The 18,661-nt window shown below is 36.7% G+C and overlaps 2 protein-coding genes across 2 annotated transcripts; one reads left to right on the top strand and one right to left on the bottom strand.

The window, feature by feature from the left end:
* Positions 1–2,843: 2,843 nt before the first annotated feature.
* LOC113596888 (olfactory receptor 2B6-like) lies at positions 2,844–5,227 on the top strand. Its single transcript, XM_027051899.2, has 2 exons — positions 2,844–2,925; positions 4,277–5,227. The coding sequence occupies exons 1-2, from the start codon at positions 2,844–2,846 to the stop codon at positions 5,221–5,223; spliced, it is 1,029 nt and encodes a 342-aa protein (XP_026907700.1). The 3' UTR covers positions 5,224–5,227.
* A 6,796-nt stretch (positions 5,228–12,023) lies between these two features.
* On the bottom strand, positions 12,024–16,539 carry LOC106985144 (olfactory receptor 2J3-like). The gene is given in 2 exon segments (XM_053223320.1): positions 12,024–16,521; positions 16,523–16,539. Coding segments are annotated over 2 exon segments (930 nt in total). The 3' UTR covers positions 12,024–15,608.
* Between the last annotated feature and the right edge of the window lie 2,122 nt (positions 16,540–18,661).

The raw sequence follows: 18,661 nt of genomic DNA, 5'->3' as shown, positions 1-18,661 counted from the left end.
AAAGACAAAAATCATATGACTTCACTCATATGGGGACTTTGAGAGACAAAACAGAGGAACATAAGGGAAGGGAAACAAAAATAATATAAAAACAGGGCGGGGGACAAAATGGAAGAGACTCATAAATATGGAGAACAAACTGAGGGTTACTGGAGGGGTTGTGGGAAGGGGGATGGGCTAAATGGGTAAGGGGCATTAAGGAGTCTACTCCTGAAATCATTGTTTCACTATATACTAACTAATTTGGATGTAAATTTTAAATAAATAAAAAATAAAATTGAAAAAAATAAAAGAATGAAATCTTGCCATTTGCAATGATGTAGATAGAGCTAGAATGTATTACGCTAAGCTAAATAAGGCAGTCAGGGAAAGAAAAATACCATATGATTTGTCATATTTTCAAATAAGAAACAAAACAAATCAACATGGGGGTAGAGAGAGAACCTAAGAACAAGATTCTTATGTATAGAGAAGAAATAGATGGTTATTAGAAGGGAGGTCAGTGAGGGAATGGGTGAATTAGGTGATGGGTATTAAAGAAAGCACTTGTAGTGATGAGCATTGGGTATTGTATGTCAGTGATGAATCACAACATTCCGTACCTGAAACCAACATTACCCTATATGTTAACTAACTGGAATTTAAATAAAAATGTGGATAAATTCTTGTATATTAAAAAATCTATGAAGGATATTCTACAAATGAACATAGATGCTAAAGAAACTGACATTTAAATCCCCCAGAATCATTTCTTCAAACTTGCTTTATTCCAATTGTATCCTATTTAAAATTAGTGTTCATGTTGGGAAATTAAATTAGTTTGTTTTAAAACAAACCTAATAACAGACAGGACTTGCTACCACCCTCAGTTCAGTAAGTAACTAACCATAATAAGAAGCATTTCCATGGCGACCCCTCCCAAGGAACTGTCTCTGTTAGCTCATTAAGGATAAACACAAATGGCCTGTTTGAAAACAATGCCCAAGAGTCTGGAGCACATACTATAAATAGCATACCCAGAATGCATTCTCCATATTATGTACTACTGTCTTCCTAACCCAAGTGTTTTCTCTTCAGCAGCATTGTTGCAAATGAAAAACAAATATTTCTGAAGCCAATTCTTATATATTCATCTGTTTCTCTGTCCTTCTCTGAAAGTTTGAGATTCATGTATTCTTCCAAAATTCCTTTTTATCAAGTGATATTTACCAAAATAAGGTGAGTAAAAAAAAAACAACCTTGTTTTAAATTGCCCATTCTTAGGGATGATGGAAATGTATGTACATCACTGTACCTAATATACATAAGTAAAGAGAAAGCATTTCATTCAGGAAACGTTTTTTAGACTTTGGAAATACCTCATTTCATGGCTCTAGAATGCAAGTAGATTTCTCTTGGTAATCAGTCCTTCTCAGGGTCTCACACCAACAATGTGTGATGAAGATTATGTATGAATAAAACAAAAATGGATGAAAATGTGATTGAATATGCAAAGGAGATGTCAAAAGGAATGAAGTCTGGCACTTTCTTAATGTGACTTTAAGCATCCATGGATAAATAGACCTCTATGCAGTAAAACAGTGATTAAAAATCAATGGAAGTTAGAAGATCCAAAAGTCATGGATCCAAGAACTAACAATAATTAAGTACCATGAGAATGACATGGAGAAGATTATAAATCAAAGTAAAATTGAAAAGTTCAAACAAGAGTGAATTTCAGCGATTAGGACACTGACGAGGTATCCCTAGGGAATTATCTAAAGAAATAAAGGAGGCCGTAGGCTGGTCACCATCACAAACAAAACTAGCCTCTGTGATGAGTAAAGTGAACAGAATTCCAAATAATACGAATTTAATAAAATTGTTGTTAGCATACTTGATTCCTTAAGGTTAGATAGAATTAACTATGGTAGAATTCACGGAGGCTCAAGCCTGAAATTACTCCTTAAAAAATTGAACAGTATTCCATGACAGAAACATCTAAAAGATGGGCCATGAGAACACCATAAGGATCTTAATGTGCAATTATTTAAGAAAGTGGGTGGATCACAATTTTAAAATATTTATTTTAACAACCAAATTAATTCATACCATGCTTTTATGTCGTATCCCATCTAAAACATAGGATTTTCACCTAAAAACAACTTTTGCCAACATGTGTTCCTAACACAATGTGCTCATGCCACATCTTGAAAAATGTCAAGGTCAAATAAGGTGTAGGAGAAACACCTTTCAGGAAACATCTCTAGACTACCAATGCTTTCTTTGGAATCTTGAATCTCTGAAATCATAGTTTCATTATCACACTACATCATTTAAGGAATTGATTGATTTTTGATCTTTAGAACCTCCCTAGTTATTCGCAACAATCTTTCATTGAATTTTTAACGGTATCCTAAATGAATGATTAACACCATTCTAAAATCTGGGTACTAAAATTTCCTTGCTCATAAGGTCTGGGAAGGAGTACTAAATGATTTCATGGATGCAAAATGCTTACTGAAGTTTTCAGTAAACAGGTCTTACTAAGGATTAGTTTGAATTATTTTGTTATCTGTGCACTTCTGACCTAGGGATAGTTTGTAATCAAAGGACAACATTCACATCTTAGCCATGATTTGTTTTTTAAGTTTTTATTTAAATTCCAGTATAGCTAACACAGGGTGTAATATTTGTTTCATGTGTGCATTATAGTGATTCATCACTTCTATACAACACTCCATGCTCCTCACAACACGTGCAGGGAGTCCTGGCTGCAACATCTGTCACCCCATCTATCGCCAGGGTTGATACAGCTGATCTTGCTGGGTGGACAGGTGTCCCCCCACCTCCCATGCCACTCCATGTGCATGCCTCCTGGAGCTGTGTGCTTGGTCAAAAAGGATGGCCTTCCCCCCATAGAGGAGGACCATTCTTCTGTCAAGGGTATATGAGTCTCTGTGCTCCCTGCTGGCACCTCCAAACAAACTCTCAAACTGTGAGTTTTGTGTGACACCTCACAGGATGGCTTGGAGGATTTAATGAAATACAGAATGTGAAAACTGTACTTTGTAACCATAGATGGTGATGTTACCCTTAAACCACTAACTCACTGGTGAGGTAACCTAGAATTTATCAGTGGAATACCTCATAACCATAATCATGATCTATCTTATCCTACAGAAGATTCTAGATACCGTGGAACAGTTTACCACCACAGGAAAGAATAGTATAAATAAAAGAATTTATTACCCAGTTAATCTTTCCAAAATACTGCTTTACTCAGCTACTTAATTTTGCTGTTACAATGTGCCTCTTATCTTAAAAGGAAAGGAATATGTAAAATAATTTGGGGATATAGGCAAGCCTCTGGTCCTGACTGAATTGGAATATAGACTTTCCTCTTGAAACCACTTCTCTGAGTTAAAAGTTGGATTGGTAGCTACGTGAAATCAAGTGGATCGCTAATAACCACCCAGTTTCGTATAAAAACAGAATGATAAGCCCACTTGATAAAGGAAAATAACTACTAGATAAATAAACTGACATTTAATTAAAAAACAAGTGCTCGGTTTTAATGAAGTTCTTATGCAAGAAAATATACATCCAAAAATTAATTCTTTAGCATGGGAAACAGATGTCATAGCTCATTGCTCTCAGTGCATACTTCAGGAAGCTGACATTTCTTACTTATTTCCAAAATACGAAGACAGTCTTGTTTAAAACCTACCTTCCTACTCCCCATAAGGATGATATAATTATTCAACACTGGTTGAGTGTGAACAAGACTGCCATGGTGAGTATTAGATCTCTGCGTTTATTCGTCTTGTGCGTCAACGACCTCAAGACCTTCACCGTTCATAATCTTTCAGTAATGCCTTGCATCAGTGTCTCCTGGGTCCATGCCACCTCCACTCTATCAGACACCCAGAGACAGAAACCAATGAACTACATTTAACAGCTCCCTCCGATGATTTTTATGCAAGCAAGCCGAGTTTGAAAAGCCTGATTTGGAGTTTCCCAAATACAAGACGCTCCCACTTTGTTTTTAACTCTCCCTGTAACACAAGGGGATAGCTGTCGTCATCCTTGCCCTACATTCAGTTTCCGAATGGGCAGGTGACTTGTCTAAAGACACCACCTCTATTGTGTAGTGAGGGAAAGTAAGGCACTGGTGCCAGATCCTGTTTATTGTTCCCCCACAAGGGCCTTTGACCCATCTTCTGTGAGTGGATGGCGAATGCAGTTTTCCTAATGCTTCCAACATCTGCCACTTCCCTGCTGTAGGTGAAATAAGGTGACGATGGCGGCACAGTGAATAACAGCCATCCTAAAGAGCTCGTTCCACTAGGCTTTGCAGATCGTCCTTGGCTGGAGCTTCCTCTATTGGCTATTCTTCTTATAACATACCCCATGGCCAGGGCAGGAAACACGGCCGTCATTCTGGTGTCCAGGTTAGATGCCCGTCTGCACAGCCCCATGTATGTCTTCCTCACCAACCTCTCCTTCCTGGACCCGTGCTACACCACAAGCATCGTCCCTCAGATGCTGTTTAACCTGGGAAGCACCAAGAAGACGATCAGCCATGTGGGGTGTGCAGCTCAGCTTTATTTCTTCCACATAACGGGGGGCACAGAATGTCTGCTTCTGGCTATTATGTCTTTTGATCGCTACCTGGCTATCTGCAAGCCTCTACACTACACCCTCATCATGAACCCACGCATCCGTATCCTGCTGGCATCCACTGTGTGGTTGACTGGTATCATGTATGCTGTCCCAGAGGCCACTGCTACCTTGCAGTTACCACTGTGTGGACTCCATACATTGGACCACTTGCTGTGTGAGATTCCTGTTCTGATAAAGGCTGCCTGTGGAGAAAAGGCTGCTAATGAGCTCACACTCTCTGTGGTGTGTATTTTTATGTTAGCTGTCCCGCTAGGCTCAATTCTTGCTTCCTATGCTTGCATTGGACATGCCGTATTTAAAATTAAGTCTTCTGAGGGAAGGAAAAAGGCCTTTGGAACATGTTCTTCCCATCTCATTGTAGTGTTCTTCTTTTATGGTCCAGCCATTAGCATGTACCTTCAGCCCCCCTCCTCCATCTCAAGAGACCAGCCCAAATTCATGGCGCTCTTCTATGGAGTAGTGACCCCTGCGCTGAACCCTTTTATCTACACCTTGAGGAATAAGGATGTGAAGGGGGCATTAGGCAACCTAGTCAGGGGCATTTTTGCGTCGAAGTGACAGCTGAAATTATTTAACAGTTACAGAAGGTTTATAGGGTTTTCTCTAGTAACTCATTCTTGTCTCCTATTTCCCCAAATCTCATGTGAGAGCTTCTTGCAGAGCATATGTTTCTGATAGTCAAAATAACGATGTTAGGCAACAAAGATACTTGACTATATGCACCACTAAGTGCACTGTTTGTAAAAATGCATTAAAAATAATTCCACTGTGGTTGGTACATACTGAAATACTAACTTTATTAAGTAATAAATATGTAATAATATAAATTAAAATATAAACTCATTCGTTCAAACTAATCATAAAACTGCACAGCAACTACTCATCAGTGGACTTTCTATTAGAGCATCACCTGAGAAGCATTTCATCACTCTCTGTCACATTAGCCCATGTCTCAGTGGAGAGCTAGGCTACACTATGAATTCCATGTGGGGCATCCAACACTTTAGTACAACCACGAGTCTCCTATGTGTATCAGCTTCCATTATGGAGACATGATTGCTTCTTGAAAACTACAATGTGACTCCTGATTAACAAACAGGTGTGCAGTGTTGCATTTTTTAATTAAGGAATTTATCATTAAATTTTAAAATAAATACAAATAAGGACAAATCATACATATAAATTTCTTAATGTTCCTTTCAAAGATCGTAAGTGTGTGTCTTCTGACTCAGTGAAAGAACGAACAAGGAAGTACTATTAATAATGAACTGCAACCTGGAAAAATTCCGTGGATCTGTTCTACAGGGTTTTTTATTTCTATATCATATATTTCTGCTCTGATATTTTATTGACAAATCCCTTGCCAGACTTGTCAAAAGGAAAAGAGAAAGGACTCACATAAATAAAATCATGAATGAAAGAGGAGAGATGACAACCAATACGGCAGAAATACAAATAATTAAAAGAGAGTAATAGGAACAATTATATGTCAACAAATGGGGCATCCTGGAAGAAATGGATAAATTGCAGAAACATATAAACTACCAAAATTGAAACGGGGGAAATAGAAAATTTGCACAGAGCCATAGCTAGTAATGAAGTAAAATCCGTTATAAAAAAAAAATCTGCCAACAACAAAGAGTCCAGGGTAGGACGGTTTCCCAGGAGAATTCTACCAGACAGTTAAAGAAGAAATCATACCTATTCTTCTGAAACTGTTCCAAAAAAATAGAAATGGAAGGAAAACTTACAAACTCATTCTAAGAGGGTGACATGACCTTGATTCTCAAACCAGACAAAGGCCCCAATAAAAATGAGAACTACAGGTTAATATCTCTGATGTATATGGATGCAAAAATTCTCAACAAGATATGAACAAATCAAACCCAACTGTACATTAAAAGAATTTTTGACACATTCAAGTGGATTTATTTCTGATGTTGATGCTCAACATCACTCATAATCAGGGAAATGCATATCAAAACCATAATGTGACATCACCACACACCTGTTGGAAGGGTTATCATCAAGGACGCAAGAGATAACAACTGCTGGTGGGATGTGGAGAAAAGGGAGCCCTTGTATGCTGTACGTCAGAATGTAAATTCGTTCTGACACTATGGAAAACATAGAGTAAGGAGGTTCCTCAAAAAATTAAAATACAAATACTATTTTATCCAGAAATCTCATTTCTGGTTACATTTCTAAAGGCCATGAAAACAGAATCTCAAAGGGATATCTGCACTTTCATGTTTTTTGTGACATTATTCACAACAGCCAAGATATGGAAACAACCTAAGTGTCTGTCAACAAATGAATGGTTAAAAATGTGATATATGTATGTGTGTGTGTGTATATATATACACACACACACCTATGTATACACACATATATGTGTGCATTATATGTGTGTGTATGTGTGTATACATATGCATATATAAAATATATATTAAATACATATAATAAATAGATGATAGATGAAAGAAAGGAAGAAGGAAAGAGAGAGAGAGAGAGAGAGAGAGAGAGAATGGAGTATTCAACCATGAGAAAGAAGGAAATTGTGCCATTTGCAACAATATGGATACACCTTGAGGGGATTATGCTAAGTGAAATGTCAGGCAAAGAAGGACAAATAGTTATATGTGTAATCTTGAAAATTCAAACTCATAAGAATAGAATGCTGGTTTTCAGGGGCTAGGGGGTGGGAGAACTGGGCAGATGCTGTTTAAGGTTTCAAACTTGTAACTAGTAGATATGTAAGTCCTGCACAGCCTACAAATTATCTAATTCACAGCATAGAAACTGTAGTCAACAATACTGTATGATAAACTTCAAAACTTCCAAGAGACTAGATCTTAATTGTTTCCACCACAAAAAAGAAATTATAATTATGTGACATGATAAAGATAGTAGCTGACATTATGATGGTAATCATTTGATAATGCATAAATACATGAAATGAACACATTATACACATTATACATCTTATACTTACACAAGTTATTTGTCAATAATAACTCAATAAAAAAATAAAAACAATAAATTAAAAAAAATAAAGTCAGTGAATGTTGTGGAGTGGCCAGGTACTTTGCTTTTCTCTTTGAGACACATATCATTAAATTCTTAAATAACTGACAGTATACAAAGCACTTCCTAAACATCTCATTTGAAATAAATTTTATACAGCTGTAGGAGAAAACTGTGAGATGCATTCCTTTTAAAAGATTTGATAAAGGGTTGTCATATGTCCTAATGTCAGAGACATTCCCTTGAACATATTAGATGGATCTATCTAACTTCTTAACATGCAGTTACTACTGAATTATTCATTGTTATTAATATAATATCTGGTAAACAGATCTGAAAACTGGTATGCTAATGATAGTTTTTGGCAAATTCTTTTCCCAAACTTACATTTTGATTCCATGACGTAGATTATGTCAAATGTTATCCCAGACTTTAGCCTCTACTACAAAGCTGTAATTATCAAGACAGCATGGTATTGGCACAAAAACAGACACATAGACCAATGGAATAGAATAGAAACCCCAGAACTAAACCCACAAACGTATGGCCAACTCATCTTTGACAAAGCAGGAAAGAACATCCAATGGAAAAAAGACAGTCTCTTTAACAAATGGTGCTGGGAGAACTGGACAGCAACATGCAGAAGGTTGAAACTAGACCACTTTCTCACACCATTCACAAAAATAAACTCAAAATGGATAAAGGACCTGAATGTGAGACAGGAAACCATCAAAACCCTAGAGGAGAAAGCAGGAAAAGACCTCTCTGACCTCAGCTGTAGCAATCTCTTACTCGACACATCCCCAAAGACAATGGAATTAAAAGCAAAAATGAATTCCTGGGACCTTATGAAGATAAAAAGCTTCTGCACAGCAAAGGAAACAACCAACAAAACTAAAAGGCAACCAACGGAATGGGAAAGGATATTTGCAAATGACATATCGGACAAAGGGCTGGTATCCAAAATCTACAAAGAGCTCACCAAACTCCACACCCGAAAAACAAATAACCCAGTGAAGAAATGGGCAGAAAACATGAATAGACACTTCTCTAAAGAAGACATCCGGATGGCCAACAGGCACATGAAAAGATGCTCAACGTCGCTCCTTATCAGGGAAATACAAATCAAAACCACACTCAGATATCACCTCATGCCAGTCAGAGTGGCCAAAATGAACAAATCAGGAGACTATAGATGCTGGCGAAGATGTGGAGAAACGGGAACCCTCTTGCACTGTTGGTGGGAATGCAAACTGGTGCAGCCACTCTGGAAAACAGTGTGGAGGTTCCTCAGAAAATTAAAAATAGACCTACCCTATGACCCAGCAATAGCACTGCTAGGAATTTACCCAAGGGATACAGGAGTACTGATGCATAGGGGCACTTGTACCCCAATGTTTATAGCAGCACTCTCAACAATAGCCAAATTATGGAAAGAGCCTAAATGTCCATCAACTGATGAATGGATAAAGAAATTGTGGTTTATATACACAATGGAGTACTACGTGGCAATGAGAAAGAATGAAATATGGCCCTTTGTAGCAACGTGGATGGAACTGGAGAGTGTGATGCTAAGTGAAATAAGCCATACAGAGAAAGACAGATACCATATGGTTTCACTCTTATGTGGATCCTGAGAAACTTAACAGAAACCCATCGGGGAGGGGAAGGGAAAAAAAAAAAGAGGTTAGAGTGGGAGAGAGCCAACGCATAAGAGACTCTTAAAAACTGAGAACAAACTGAGGGTTGATGGGGGGTGGGAGGGAGGGGAGGGTGGGTGATGGGTATTGAGGAGGGCACCTTTTGGGATGAGCACTGGGTGTTGTATGGAAACCAATTTGACAATAAATTTCATATATTGAAAAAAAGATTATGTCAACTGTTCAGTTATTAATAATAGTACTTTATAGACCAATAGTTCTGTACGATTCTACACCAAAATGGCCACAGTGAATAAAATACATACCTTCTATCCTACCCCTTTGGTTTTGCATTTACAATGAATATCAAATATAAATGATTGCATATTCTTTTCTATTCTCCTCCTGACTGTTATTTTATATGACCTCCTTAAATGATCAGGTTATGTTTTTATACTATTAACCTGAAAGTTAAAATAGAGAATTCATCTTTTTTAACATGATATTATTTCACTCATATGTGGAATTTAAGAAAAAAAACAGATGAATATATGGGAAGTGGGTGGAGAGGAGAGAGGGAAAGAAACCAGGAGAGACTCTTAAATACAGGGATCCAACTGAGCGGTGATGGAGGGAGGCGGGGTGGGGAATGAGCAAGATGTTTGATGGGTACTAAGGAAGGCACTTGTGATGAGCACTGGGTGTTGTATGAAATTGATGAATCCCTGAATTCTACTCCTGAAACCAACATTCTACTGCATGTTAACTAACTAGAATTTAAATAAAATTTTGAAAAGAAAAAAAACATGTTTTTCAGCTTGAGATGTAAATACGTAATTAACAAAATTGTATATATTTAAAGTGTGCAATGGGATGATTTGACATATGTGTACATCGTCTACTTACCTTGTGTGTGTGAGTGTGTATGTTGGGGGGTGCCTGTGGTGAGAATGCTTAAGGTTTGCTGTCTTGGCAAATTTCAAGCATGCAACATGTTATTAGCTCTAGCCACCTTGCAGTACATTTGATACCAAGAGGTTATTCGTTGTATAGTTGAACTTTTGTATGCTTTGACCAGCATCTTCCCGTTCCTGCCATCCAGCCCTAGGCCCTGATAACCACCATACTACTGTCTGTTTATACAAATTCTACTGTGATTTTTAGATTCCACATATGAGTGGCATCACACAGTATTTGTTTTTCTCTGTTTAATAATACTTAGCATAATGTCCTCTAGGCTTTTCCATGTTGTCACAAATGACAGAATTTCTTTCTTTTTGTACCTGAATATTCCATTTCATATAATGTATGTAATGTATACACATATATTTACATATGTAATATATGTGATTATATATAAGTTGTATATGTAATTTAGGTATAGTTATTTATAATTTTTGTGTATATAATATATAAATATACACATATAAAATATATATGGTTATATATATTATATATATATTGCATCTTTCTATCCATTCATGTATTGATAGACACATGTTATTTCCATGTCTTACCTACAATGAACAAAGCTGCCATGAACATAGGAGTGCTGATTATCTCCTCAAGATACTGATTTACTTTCTTTGGATATTTGCCCTGAATTGGATCATATAGAGGTGCTATTTTTAATTAGCTGAGGAACCTCCATATCTTATTTTTCTTTCATTTCTGATATTATTCACTTCAGTCCTGTCTTTGCCTTCTCCAGCTTCTAGAGCCCACCTACACACCTCAGTTGTTGGCTCTTTCCACCATTTAAAGCCAGCAGTGTAATAAATATGTCCTCTCATCTCTGACCTCCTGACTCCCTCTAATAAGGAAACTTGTGATTAGATTTGCCCACCTAGACAATGCAGAATAATCTTCCCATCTGAAGATCTTTCATTTATTTGCATCTGTAAAAGTACTTACTTTTGCCATGTAAGTAATATATAATCAAAGATCCTAGAGATTAGGATGTGGACACCTTGTCAAAAGAGAATAAGGAGACATTATTCAGCCTATCACGCCACCAAATATATATACACTGAATGATGAAACTCTGAAAACCAACTTTGGCGACCACTGTGGTAACAATTGTTTCCGGGTGGAATTAATAAGGGATGGTTGATTATAAAACTGGTAGGTGAAAATAGAATTCTACCTAATTTTAATGTATCTCCTCACAAGGCATTTATAAATTACCAAAAGAAACATAATAACCTTGTAACAGACAGCCCAAGTGTCTATCAATACATGAATGGATAAAAAAGAGGTAGTGTACTATATGCTAACTAATTTGGATGTAAATTTTAAGAAAAAAATTAAAATTTAAAAAAAATGAAAAGAAAAAAGGTAGTGTGTGTGTGTGTATGTGTATATATATATATATATATATATATATACACACATATATATATACAGTCATGTGTGACTATATATATACACACACTATATAATGGAATATTCCCTGTACACATAATGTATATATACATTATATATATGCTATAAATAATGAAATATTATTTAGCCATCAAACACAATGAAATCTTGTCATTTGCAATGACATACATGGAGCTAGATAGTGTTATGCTAAACGAAATAAGATAGTCAGAGAAAGACAAATAACATATGATTTCACCCGTACATGGAATTTAAGAAACAAAGCCAAATGAGCAAAGGAAAAGAGAGAGAGAGAGAGAGAGAGAGAGAAAGAGGGAAACAACCCCCCCAAAAAAACCAAAAAAAAAAATAAAACACAGCCTCCTAACAATAGAGAACAAACAGATGGTTACCAGAGGGGAGATGGGCAGGGGGATGGGTTAAATAAGTGATGGGGATAAGGAGGGCACTTGTTGTGATGACCATTGGGTGTTGTATGGAAGTTTTGACTCATTGTATTGTACACCTGAAACTAATATTACACTGTATATTAACCTACTGGAATTTAAATAAAAACTTTAAAATAATCCTGGCAGGCACCAATATCACTAATATCACAATATCACTTCTATGGTATTCATGCCAATAAATGAATAAATTGAATGTAATCATGCATAAATAAAACTTAAACTGAAAGACAATTATACTAAATGGTCTATATTCTTCAAAAATGTTAGGCCCATTAAAGACAAAGAAAGACTAAAAAATGTTTCCAGATTATAGCACAATAAGAGATGTAGTACCTAAATCCAACTTGTAATCTTGGGTTAGATCTTTTCTTCAGGAAATACTCCCATGAGCAGTTAGGGGTAAGTATGTGTATTATTCTCCATATGTTGCAGAGAAATATTTAAAGTGCATATTAACATTACATTACTATAGACAGAAAATTATAACGCACCCAGGGTAAAGTGTTAACATTTGTGGAATCCAGTGAAGGTCTACGGTAAGTGTACATGCTATTTATCTTTTATGTAAGTTGTTCTTGTTGTTGTGCTTGTAAAATTATAATAAGAACAGGATGAATGTGAATTTGAAATTTGTATTATTTTTGAAATCACTTGATGTTGTCATGACATAACATATTTGTCAAACATACAGCAGACATGACCCCGAAGCCAACAGAAGAACCGAGAATGAATGCACCTGCTATAAGCCAGAGCTAGTTTCTGTGATGACCTGGATGGTGTGCCTGTGCTAGTAATCCTGTACTGCTGAGGCACAACAGAGACATAATTAGGCATGTGTACAGGGTGTATTCTGCACAGGAGCAAGTATAAGATGAAGCAGGAAAAGACTGGGAGACACCTGTCTGGCTGAGGGGGAGAGATTTCCTGGGGCCAAACAGCAGCTGGCACGTCAGTGGATTTGGCCACCAATGGCAGCCGGTAGAAGGCCAGATCCATCGCTGGTTCTTCAGGAAGGTTACCTGTGGCCCAAATCCATGTGTGCTGGGTAAATGTCAATTTTCCAAAAGTTAGTTTGAAGTTTAGAGTTGGCAATAGGATGATCCTAGGGCTTCTAGTCTATCTTGGATGGTGGTGACCCTAAAAGGCACCTCCAGGGCTAAAAACCTATTGTCATTATTCTTCGCTTGTCAGATGCAAGTTAAGCTTAGTCAAGTCATATATTTTCTTCCCTGTAGTTTCTTCATGTACAGAGAGAAAAAGCTTATACCTACCACCCTTACCCTGCCTGTGATCCAACTGCATTAGGCTCACGTAAGTGGTTTGAAAGGTACAAAACAAAATGTCTGTGTTAATTGTTGGCATAATTTTGGTAACTGATCTTTGTTTTAGATTATAAATTAAATACAGTATCACATTAATGTGGCTAGGAATCAACATCACATATAGCATTCTGAAAACAAGCCAACACATGTAGAAGAATATATGTTCTATAGCAGAACAAGAAAAAAGGAGAATGGGAAATTTAAACTTTTTTTTAAGTTAGATAGTGAGAGGGGTGGCCCACTCAGTTAAGTGTCTAACTTCGGCTCAGGTCATGAACTTGCTGTTCACGAGTTCCAGCCCTATGTTGCGCTCTGAGATAACAGCATAAAACCTGGAAACTGCTTCGGATTCTGTGTCTCCCTCTCTCTCTGCCCTTCCCCTGCTCATTCTCTCTCTCTCACTCCCTCTCTCTCGCTCTCTCTCCCTCAAAAATAAACATTAAAAAAATGTTTTTAAGTTAGACAGTGAGAGAATACAGTACTACATGAGGCATCCTAAATAGTAAGATTTCCATAATGCAAGATGATTTGAAGAAACAAGCTATGTTTCTTGTTCACTCTATATGGTCCCAGTTACTCACTAAAAGTTCATTTGTATGCATGATTCTTGGTTCTTCATTTCTTGGACAATAGGTAAGGACAACTGAATATACACCATATTGTTCTTTATAGCTAGTTCGCCATAAAAGAAGTATCACAGATATACAAAGAAGAGAAAGTCAACATAATCAGTGTAGTTTCAGCCACACAGGAAATGGAGGGAAAGTTTGGGGACGTATTTTTCATCTTAATAATTTAGGAAATAGGGTTTGAGTCATCACATCTAAACTAAGGGACTCAAAAACTACAAATAAGATTTGGTTTACCATATAAAACTCAGATTTCAATATTTTACTTTACAGTGAATTGCCCTTCATCTGCTCTAGCTGAATAATACAGCTGCCAGTTTAGTGTTATGTACACAGCACACTTATTTCATAAGAAGATGGTTGGCAATAATATAGGTAACAAAACTACTACATTTATAAAAAATACATTTCTTTGTATGGAAAATATATAAGTTGATTTTCATTACGTACTTTCTAATCTCAAACATTCAAATTAGATCAAGCTTAAAAAGAAAACAAACATTTTCCATAAGCTTTTTTTTTCAAAATGATTGAATGATTTTATATTCCATAAACAATGTGTGATAGCTCCAATTACTTCATAGTTTTGCAATATTTAGGGTTGTTATATTATCTATATGTTTATAGATATGTTACTCAGTGTTCCATAATCTTTTCTCACAAAATTTTTCTACTATATTTTCAGATAATTCTTTCAAATACCCATTGGTTTCATGCAGTCATTTCCAGAGCCTAGAAGTCTGTCTGCCTCAGATATTTCTTATTGCTCCTCAGGCTAACCATGTGCCCCAAGCACCTCTCCTAATGATCCCTGGCCTATAATGACCCTTACCTTACAGGCTATATCCCACAGCTCTTTAAGTGATTTCCACCTCCTATACACTTCCCACTGCCTCGAGAAAGAAACACAATATGCTTATGTTGACTTCATTACTTCAGAGACTTTCTTGCTATAATTCATAAAACTTATTTTCTTACTGTTGCTATAGGGTATTAAAGAATACAGACCAATATTCTTCTCTATATTAATTCAAAAAAGAATAACAGTATTGTAGAAAATATTTAAGGTATTTCAGTATGCCTTTAGTTAAACCAAAAATAGAAACAAATTTTATGGCAAATGCTGCCTTTGAAGCAAGAAATTAAGACAATAGTCCAGGTTAGAAAAAAAAAGTATATCACTTTTATATAGGAATTTCATTTCTTAATTTTCAGTTAAGAATGAGATACCTTTGTTTTATTTATTGTGCCACTGAAAAATATGTTTGATCTTGGATTTACTTGGCTGTTTTTTCCATGAGAGAGTGATTGGTATTTAGCCAGACTGTTTAATTCATATCTGTGAGTCAGAGCTCTGTGGTCCTGAGAGACACACACTCCACTGGTGCTGACAGAGTGAGTAAACGGGAGAGTAGATGATAGATGGATACAGACTAGTCCTTGTTGAGGAGGTACCTTGCTGTCCTATGAGGGTCATGAATGCAGTGGTCTCTACCATCCCACTAGTCTCCTTACTGCCCCTCTTACATCTTTGTTTCTGAGAGTGTAGATTAGAGGGTTGAGGCTAGGTGTGACAACAGTATAAAAGAGGGCAATGAACTTGCCATGATCCTGAGAACTTCCTGATGGTGGCTGCAGATATATGCACATGATTGGAATGAAAAAGAGGGACACAACCATAAGATGGGATCCACACGTTCCAAAGACTCTCTGAAGTCCGGTTGATGACTGCATCCTCAGCACAGCCCAAGCAATGGCACCATATGAGCTGAGGATCAGGATGAGTGGTATCAGAACAAAAATGGAGCTTGTGACCAGAAGGGTCAGCTCATTAGCATGGGTATCAACACACGATAATCGCAGCAGTGTTGGAACTTCACAGAAGAAATGGTCCACTTGGCGATGTCCACAGAGGGGAACCCAGAAGGTAAAGGAGGAATGAAGTGCTGAGTTGGTAAAGCCGCTGACCCAGGAAGCCACAGCCAACAGGTGGCAGAAACGAGGGTTCATGATCACAGTGTAATGCAGGGGTCTACAGACAGCTGCATAACGGTCATAGGACATGACCACCAGGAGGACACACTCTGTGGTTCCCAGTGCAAGGGCAAAGTAAAGTTGAGTCATGCAACCGGCATAAGAGATGGTCTTTTCTGGGCCCCAGAGATTGACCAGCAACTGAGGGATGGAGCTGGTGGTGTAGCAGAGATCCAGAAAAGAGAGGTTTGAGAGGAAGAAGTACATGGGAGTGTGGAGATGGGCATCCAGGTACGACAAGACAATGATAAACAGGTTGCCTATCAATGTCATCAAGTAGAACATCAAGATAAGCACAAAGAGAACTACTTCCAGATGAGGCCAATGTGAAAAACCCAGTAGAATAAGGTAGCCTTCATAACTTTCATTTCTCCCCTTCATCATTCATTTTTTGTTACCTAAAGAAAGAATCACATACTTCCCCAAATTGTAAGAAAATGCTCCAAGAATCACAGGGACACATGAAAAAGAAACAGAAGCCAGTTTAAAAGGACTACCACTGTTCAACTCTGTGACAGTTGGGCATTAAAAGAAACTATACTAATGAACTGAGAGAAGTAAGAATCCACAAGTTCATAGTGATGTAAATATATACGTATAAATGTAAATTATATATATATATATATATATATATATATATATATAAATTATTAGTGGAAAAGTAAAAGTTATTCCTGTCAGTAGGATTCTAATAATATGTATAGAAAGAATGGTAGAGTTTAAAAAGGTAAATATATGCTAAAAACTAGTGAATGAAATATGATGAGAACCAGGATATTTACATGCTCTAAAATACCTCCCCACTAATTACCTATTAATTACAAAATGAAGAAGAGTAAACTTCACAAGAGAAAAATGTGGTGGATGGACATCACCATAAACAATATTAGTCAATATTAACAACACCAGTGTTGAGACAAACCAACATTGTGCACCTACTGACATGATACTCTGAGCAGGACATAATGTCACCTCAGTGACATTCCTGCCAAAAAAGCACAGCCTGATTCCAGCAATGAAGACACATGAGAGAAACTCAAATTGAGACAAGCTGGACAAAATAGCTGTCCTGTACTCTTAAAAAATATTCTGTTAAATGAAGACAAATAAAGGTTGAGGAACTGGTCCAGACTAAAAGAGACCAAAGAGACACGTTATCTAAGTGGGAGGCTGGACTGAGAAAACATAGCTAATAATAGCATATTTGAGAGTATTGGAAAAATATTATTATCCACTACAAATTAGATAATAGTATTGTATTCATATTACATTTTCTGTTTTGTCAACTCTGCTGTGTTATGTAAAATAAAGTCCCTGTTCTTAGGAAATAAACATCAAGCTAAAGGATAAAGGGACATGATGTCTCTTACTTAGTCTCCAATGGCCAGAAAAAGAGATGATGATAGACAGGTAGGTAGTTAGGTAGCTAGGAAGGTCCATCTGTACAGGGATAGAAAACCTCTTTCTAGGCACAATATAAACTACTGCTGGATCTGTAAATGATTAATGGTGGTTCTTTGTATCACTTTTGCAACTTGTCTGTAAGTTTGAATTTCCACCAGAATAAAAAATTTCACAAATATGAAATAAAACATTTTCCACTTTATATTTTATCCAGCTATTTGCCATGTTATAGAAACATAGCTTCTTAACTATCAAATTCTCATTTATCCCAGGGTGATATCTGGGTAAACAGTAAGTGGAAAATTCCTCACATAACTACAGAAGAAAATTTCCATGGAACAAATCATCTCTTCTTGATTAATAGCTTGAGTTTTCTTTTCAACATATTCAGGCTTTTTTCCATTAATTAGATTATTTAAAAAACCAGAATAATTGTAATCTCAATAATATCTCTTGGGCAACAAGTCATGATAAACAATATCAAATTTATTACTGATTTCAAAATGTTTTCTGCAGCCCTGCCTTATTCACTGGGTTCCAAGACCCCCAGTGGATGCCTGAAACCAAGGTTAGTAGCAAACCCTATATATACTGTAGTTTTCTTATAAATACATGCCTATTATAAAGTTTAACTTACGAATTTAGGCACAGTAAGAAATTAACAACAGTAATAAATAGAACAATTATAACAATATATTATAGTGAGTTATAGGACTGTGGTATCTCTCCCAAATATCTGATTGTACTCACTCTTCTTCTCCTTGTGATTCTGTAAGATAACGAAATACCCACCTGATCAGATGAAGTGACAAGAATGACCCAGGCATGTGACCTGATGTTGGACTGCCACTGACCTTCTGATGAAGCCTCAGGAGGATCATATGCTTCTGTAAGCCATGGTTGATCACACGGTCACTGAAACTACAGAAAGTGTTACCTCAGATAAGGGGGCTACTGTACACAGGATAAAAATCTGGAGCTTTAGTTAAATATTCTTGTAGAAAGACCGTTCTCTTCTGATGGTTTAGTTGCACTCAGAGCATGTTTCTAAACTGAAAACTAGGATATAAATTGAAATACAAAAAAGACAGATGGACACACAGCAA

This window comes from Acinonyx jubatus, chromosome B2 (assembly GCF_027475565.1).
Source record: "Acinonyx jubatus isolate Ajub_Pintada_27869175 chromosome B2, VMU_Ajub_asm_v1.0, whole genome shotgun sequence".
NCBI classification, from domain to species: Eukaryota; Metazoa; Chordata; class Mammalia; order Carnivora; family Felidae; genus Acinonyx; species Acinonyx jubatus.
Note: the sequence above shows the minus strand (reverse complement) of the source record. Positions and strands in the feature narration are given on the sequence as shown.

Bases quoted from the DNA above. Each gene is read 5' to 3' on its own strand.
- LOC113596888 (XM_027051899.2), top strand. From the start codon at position 2,844: ATGTGCATGCCTCCTGGAGCTGTGTGCTTGGTCAAAAAGGATGGCCTT. The intron at 2,926-4,276 runs GTATATGAGTCT...AGGTGAAATAAG, and splicing joins GGACCATTCTTCTGTCAAGG to GTGACGATGGCGGCACAGTG.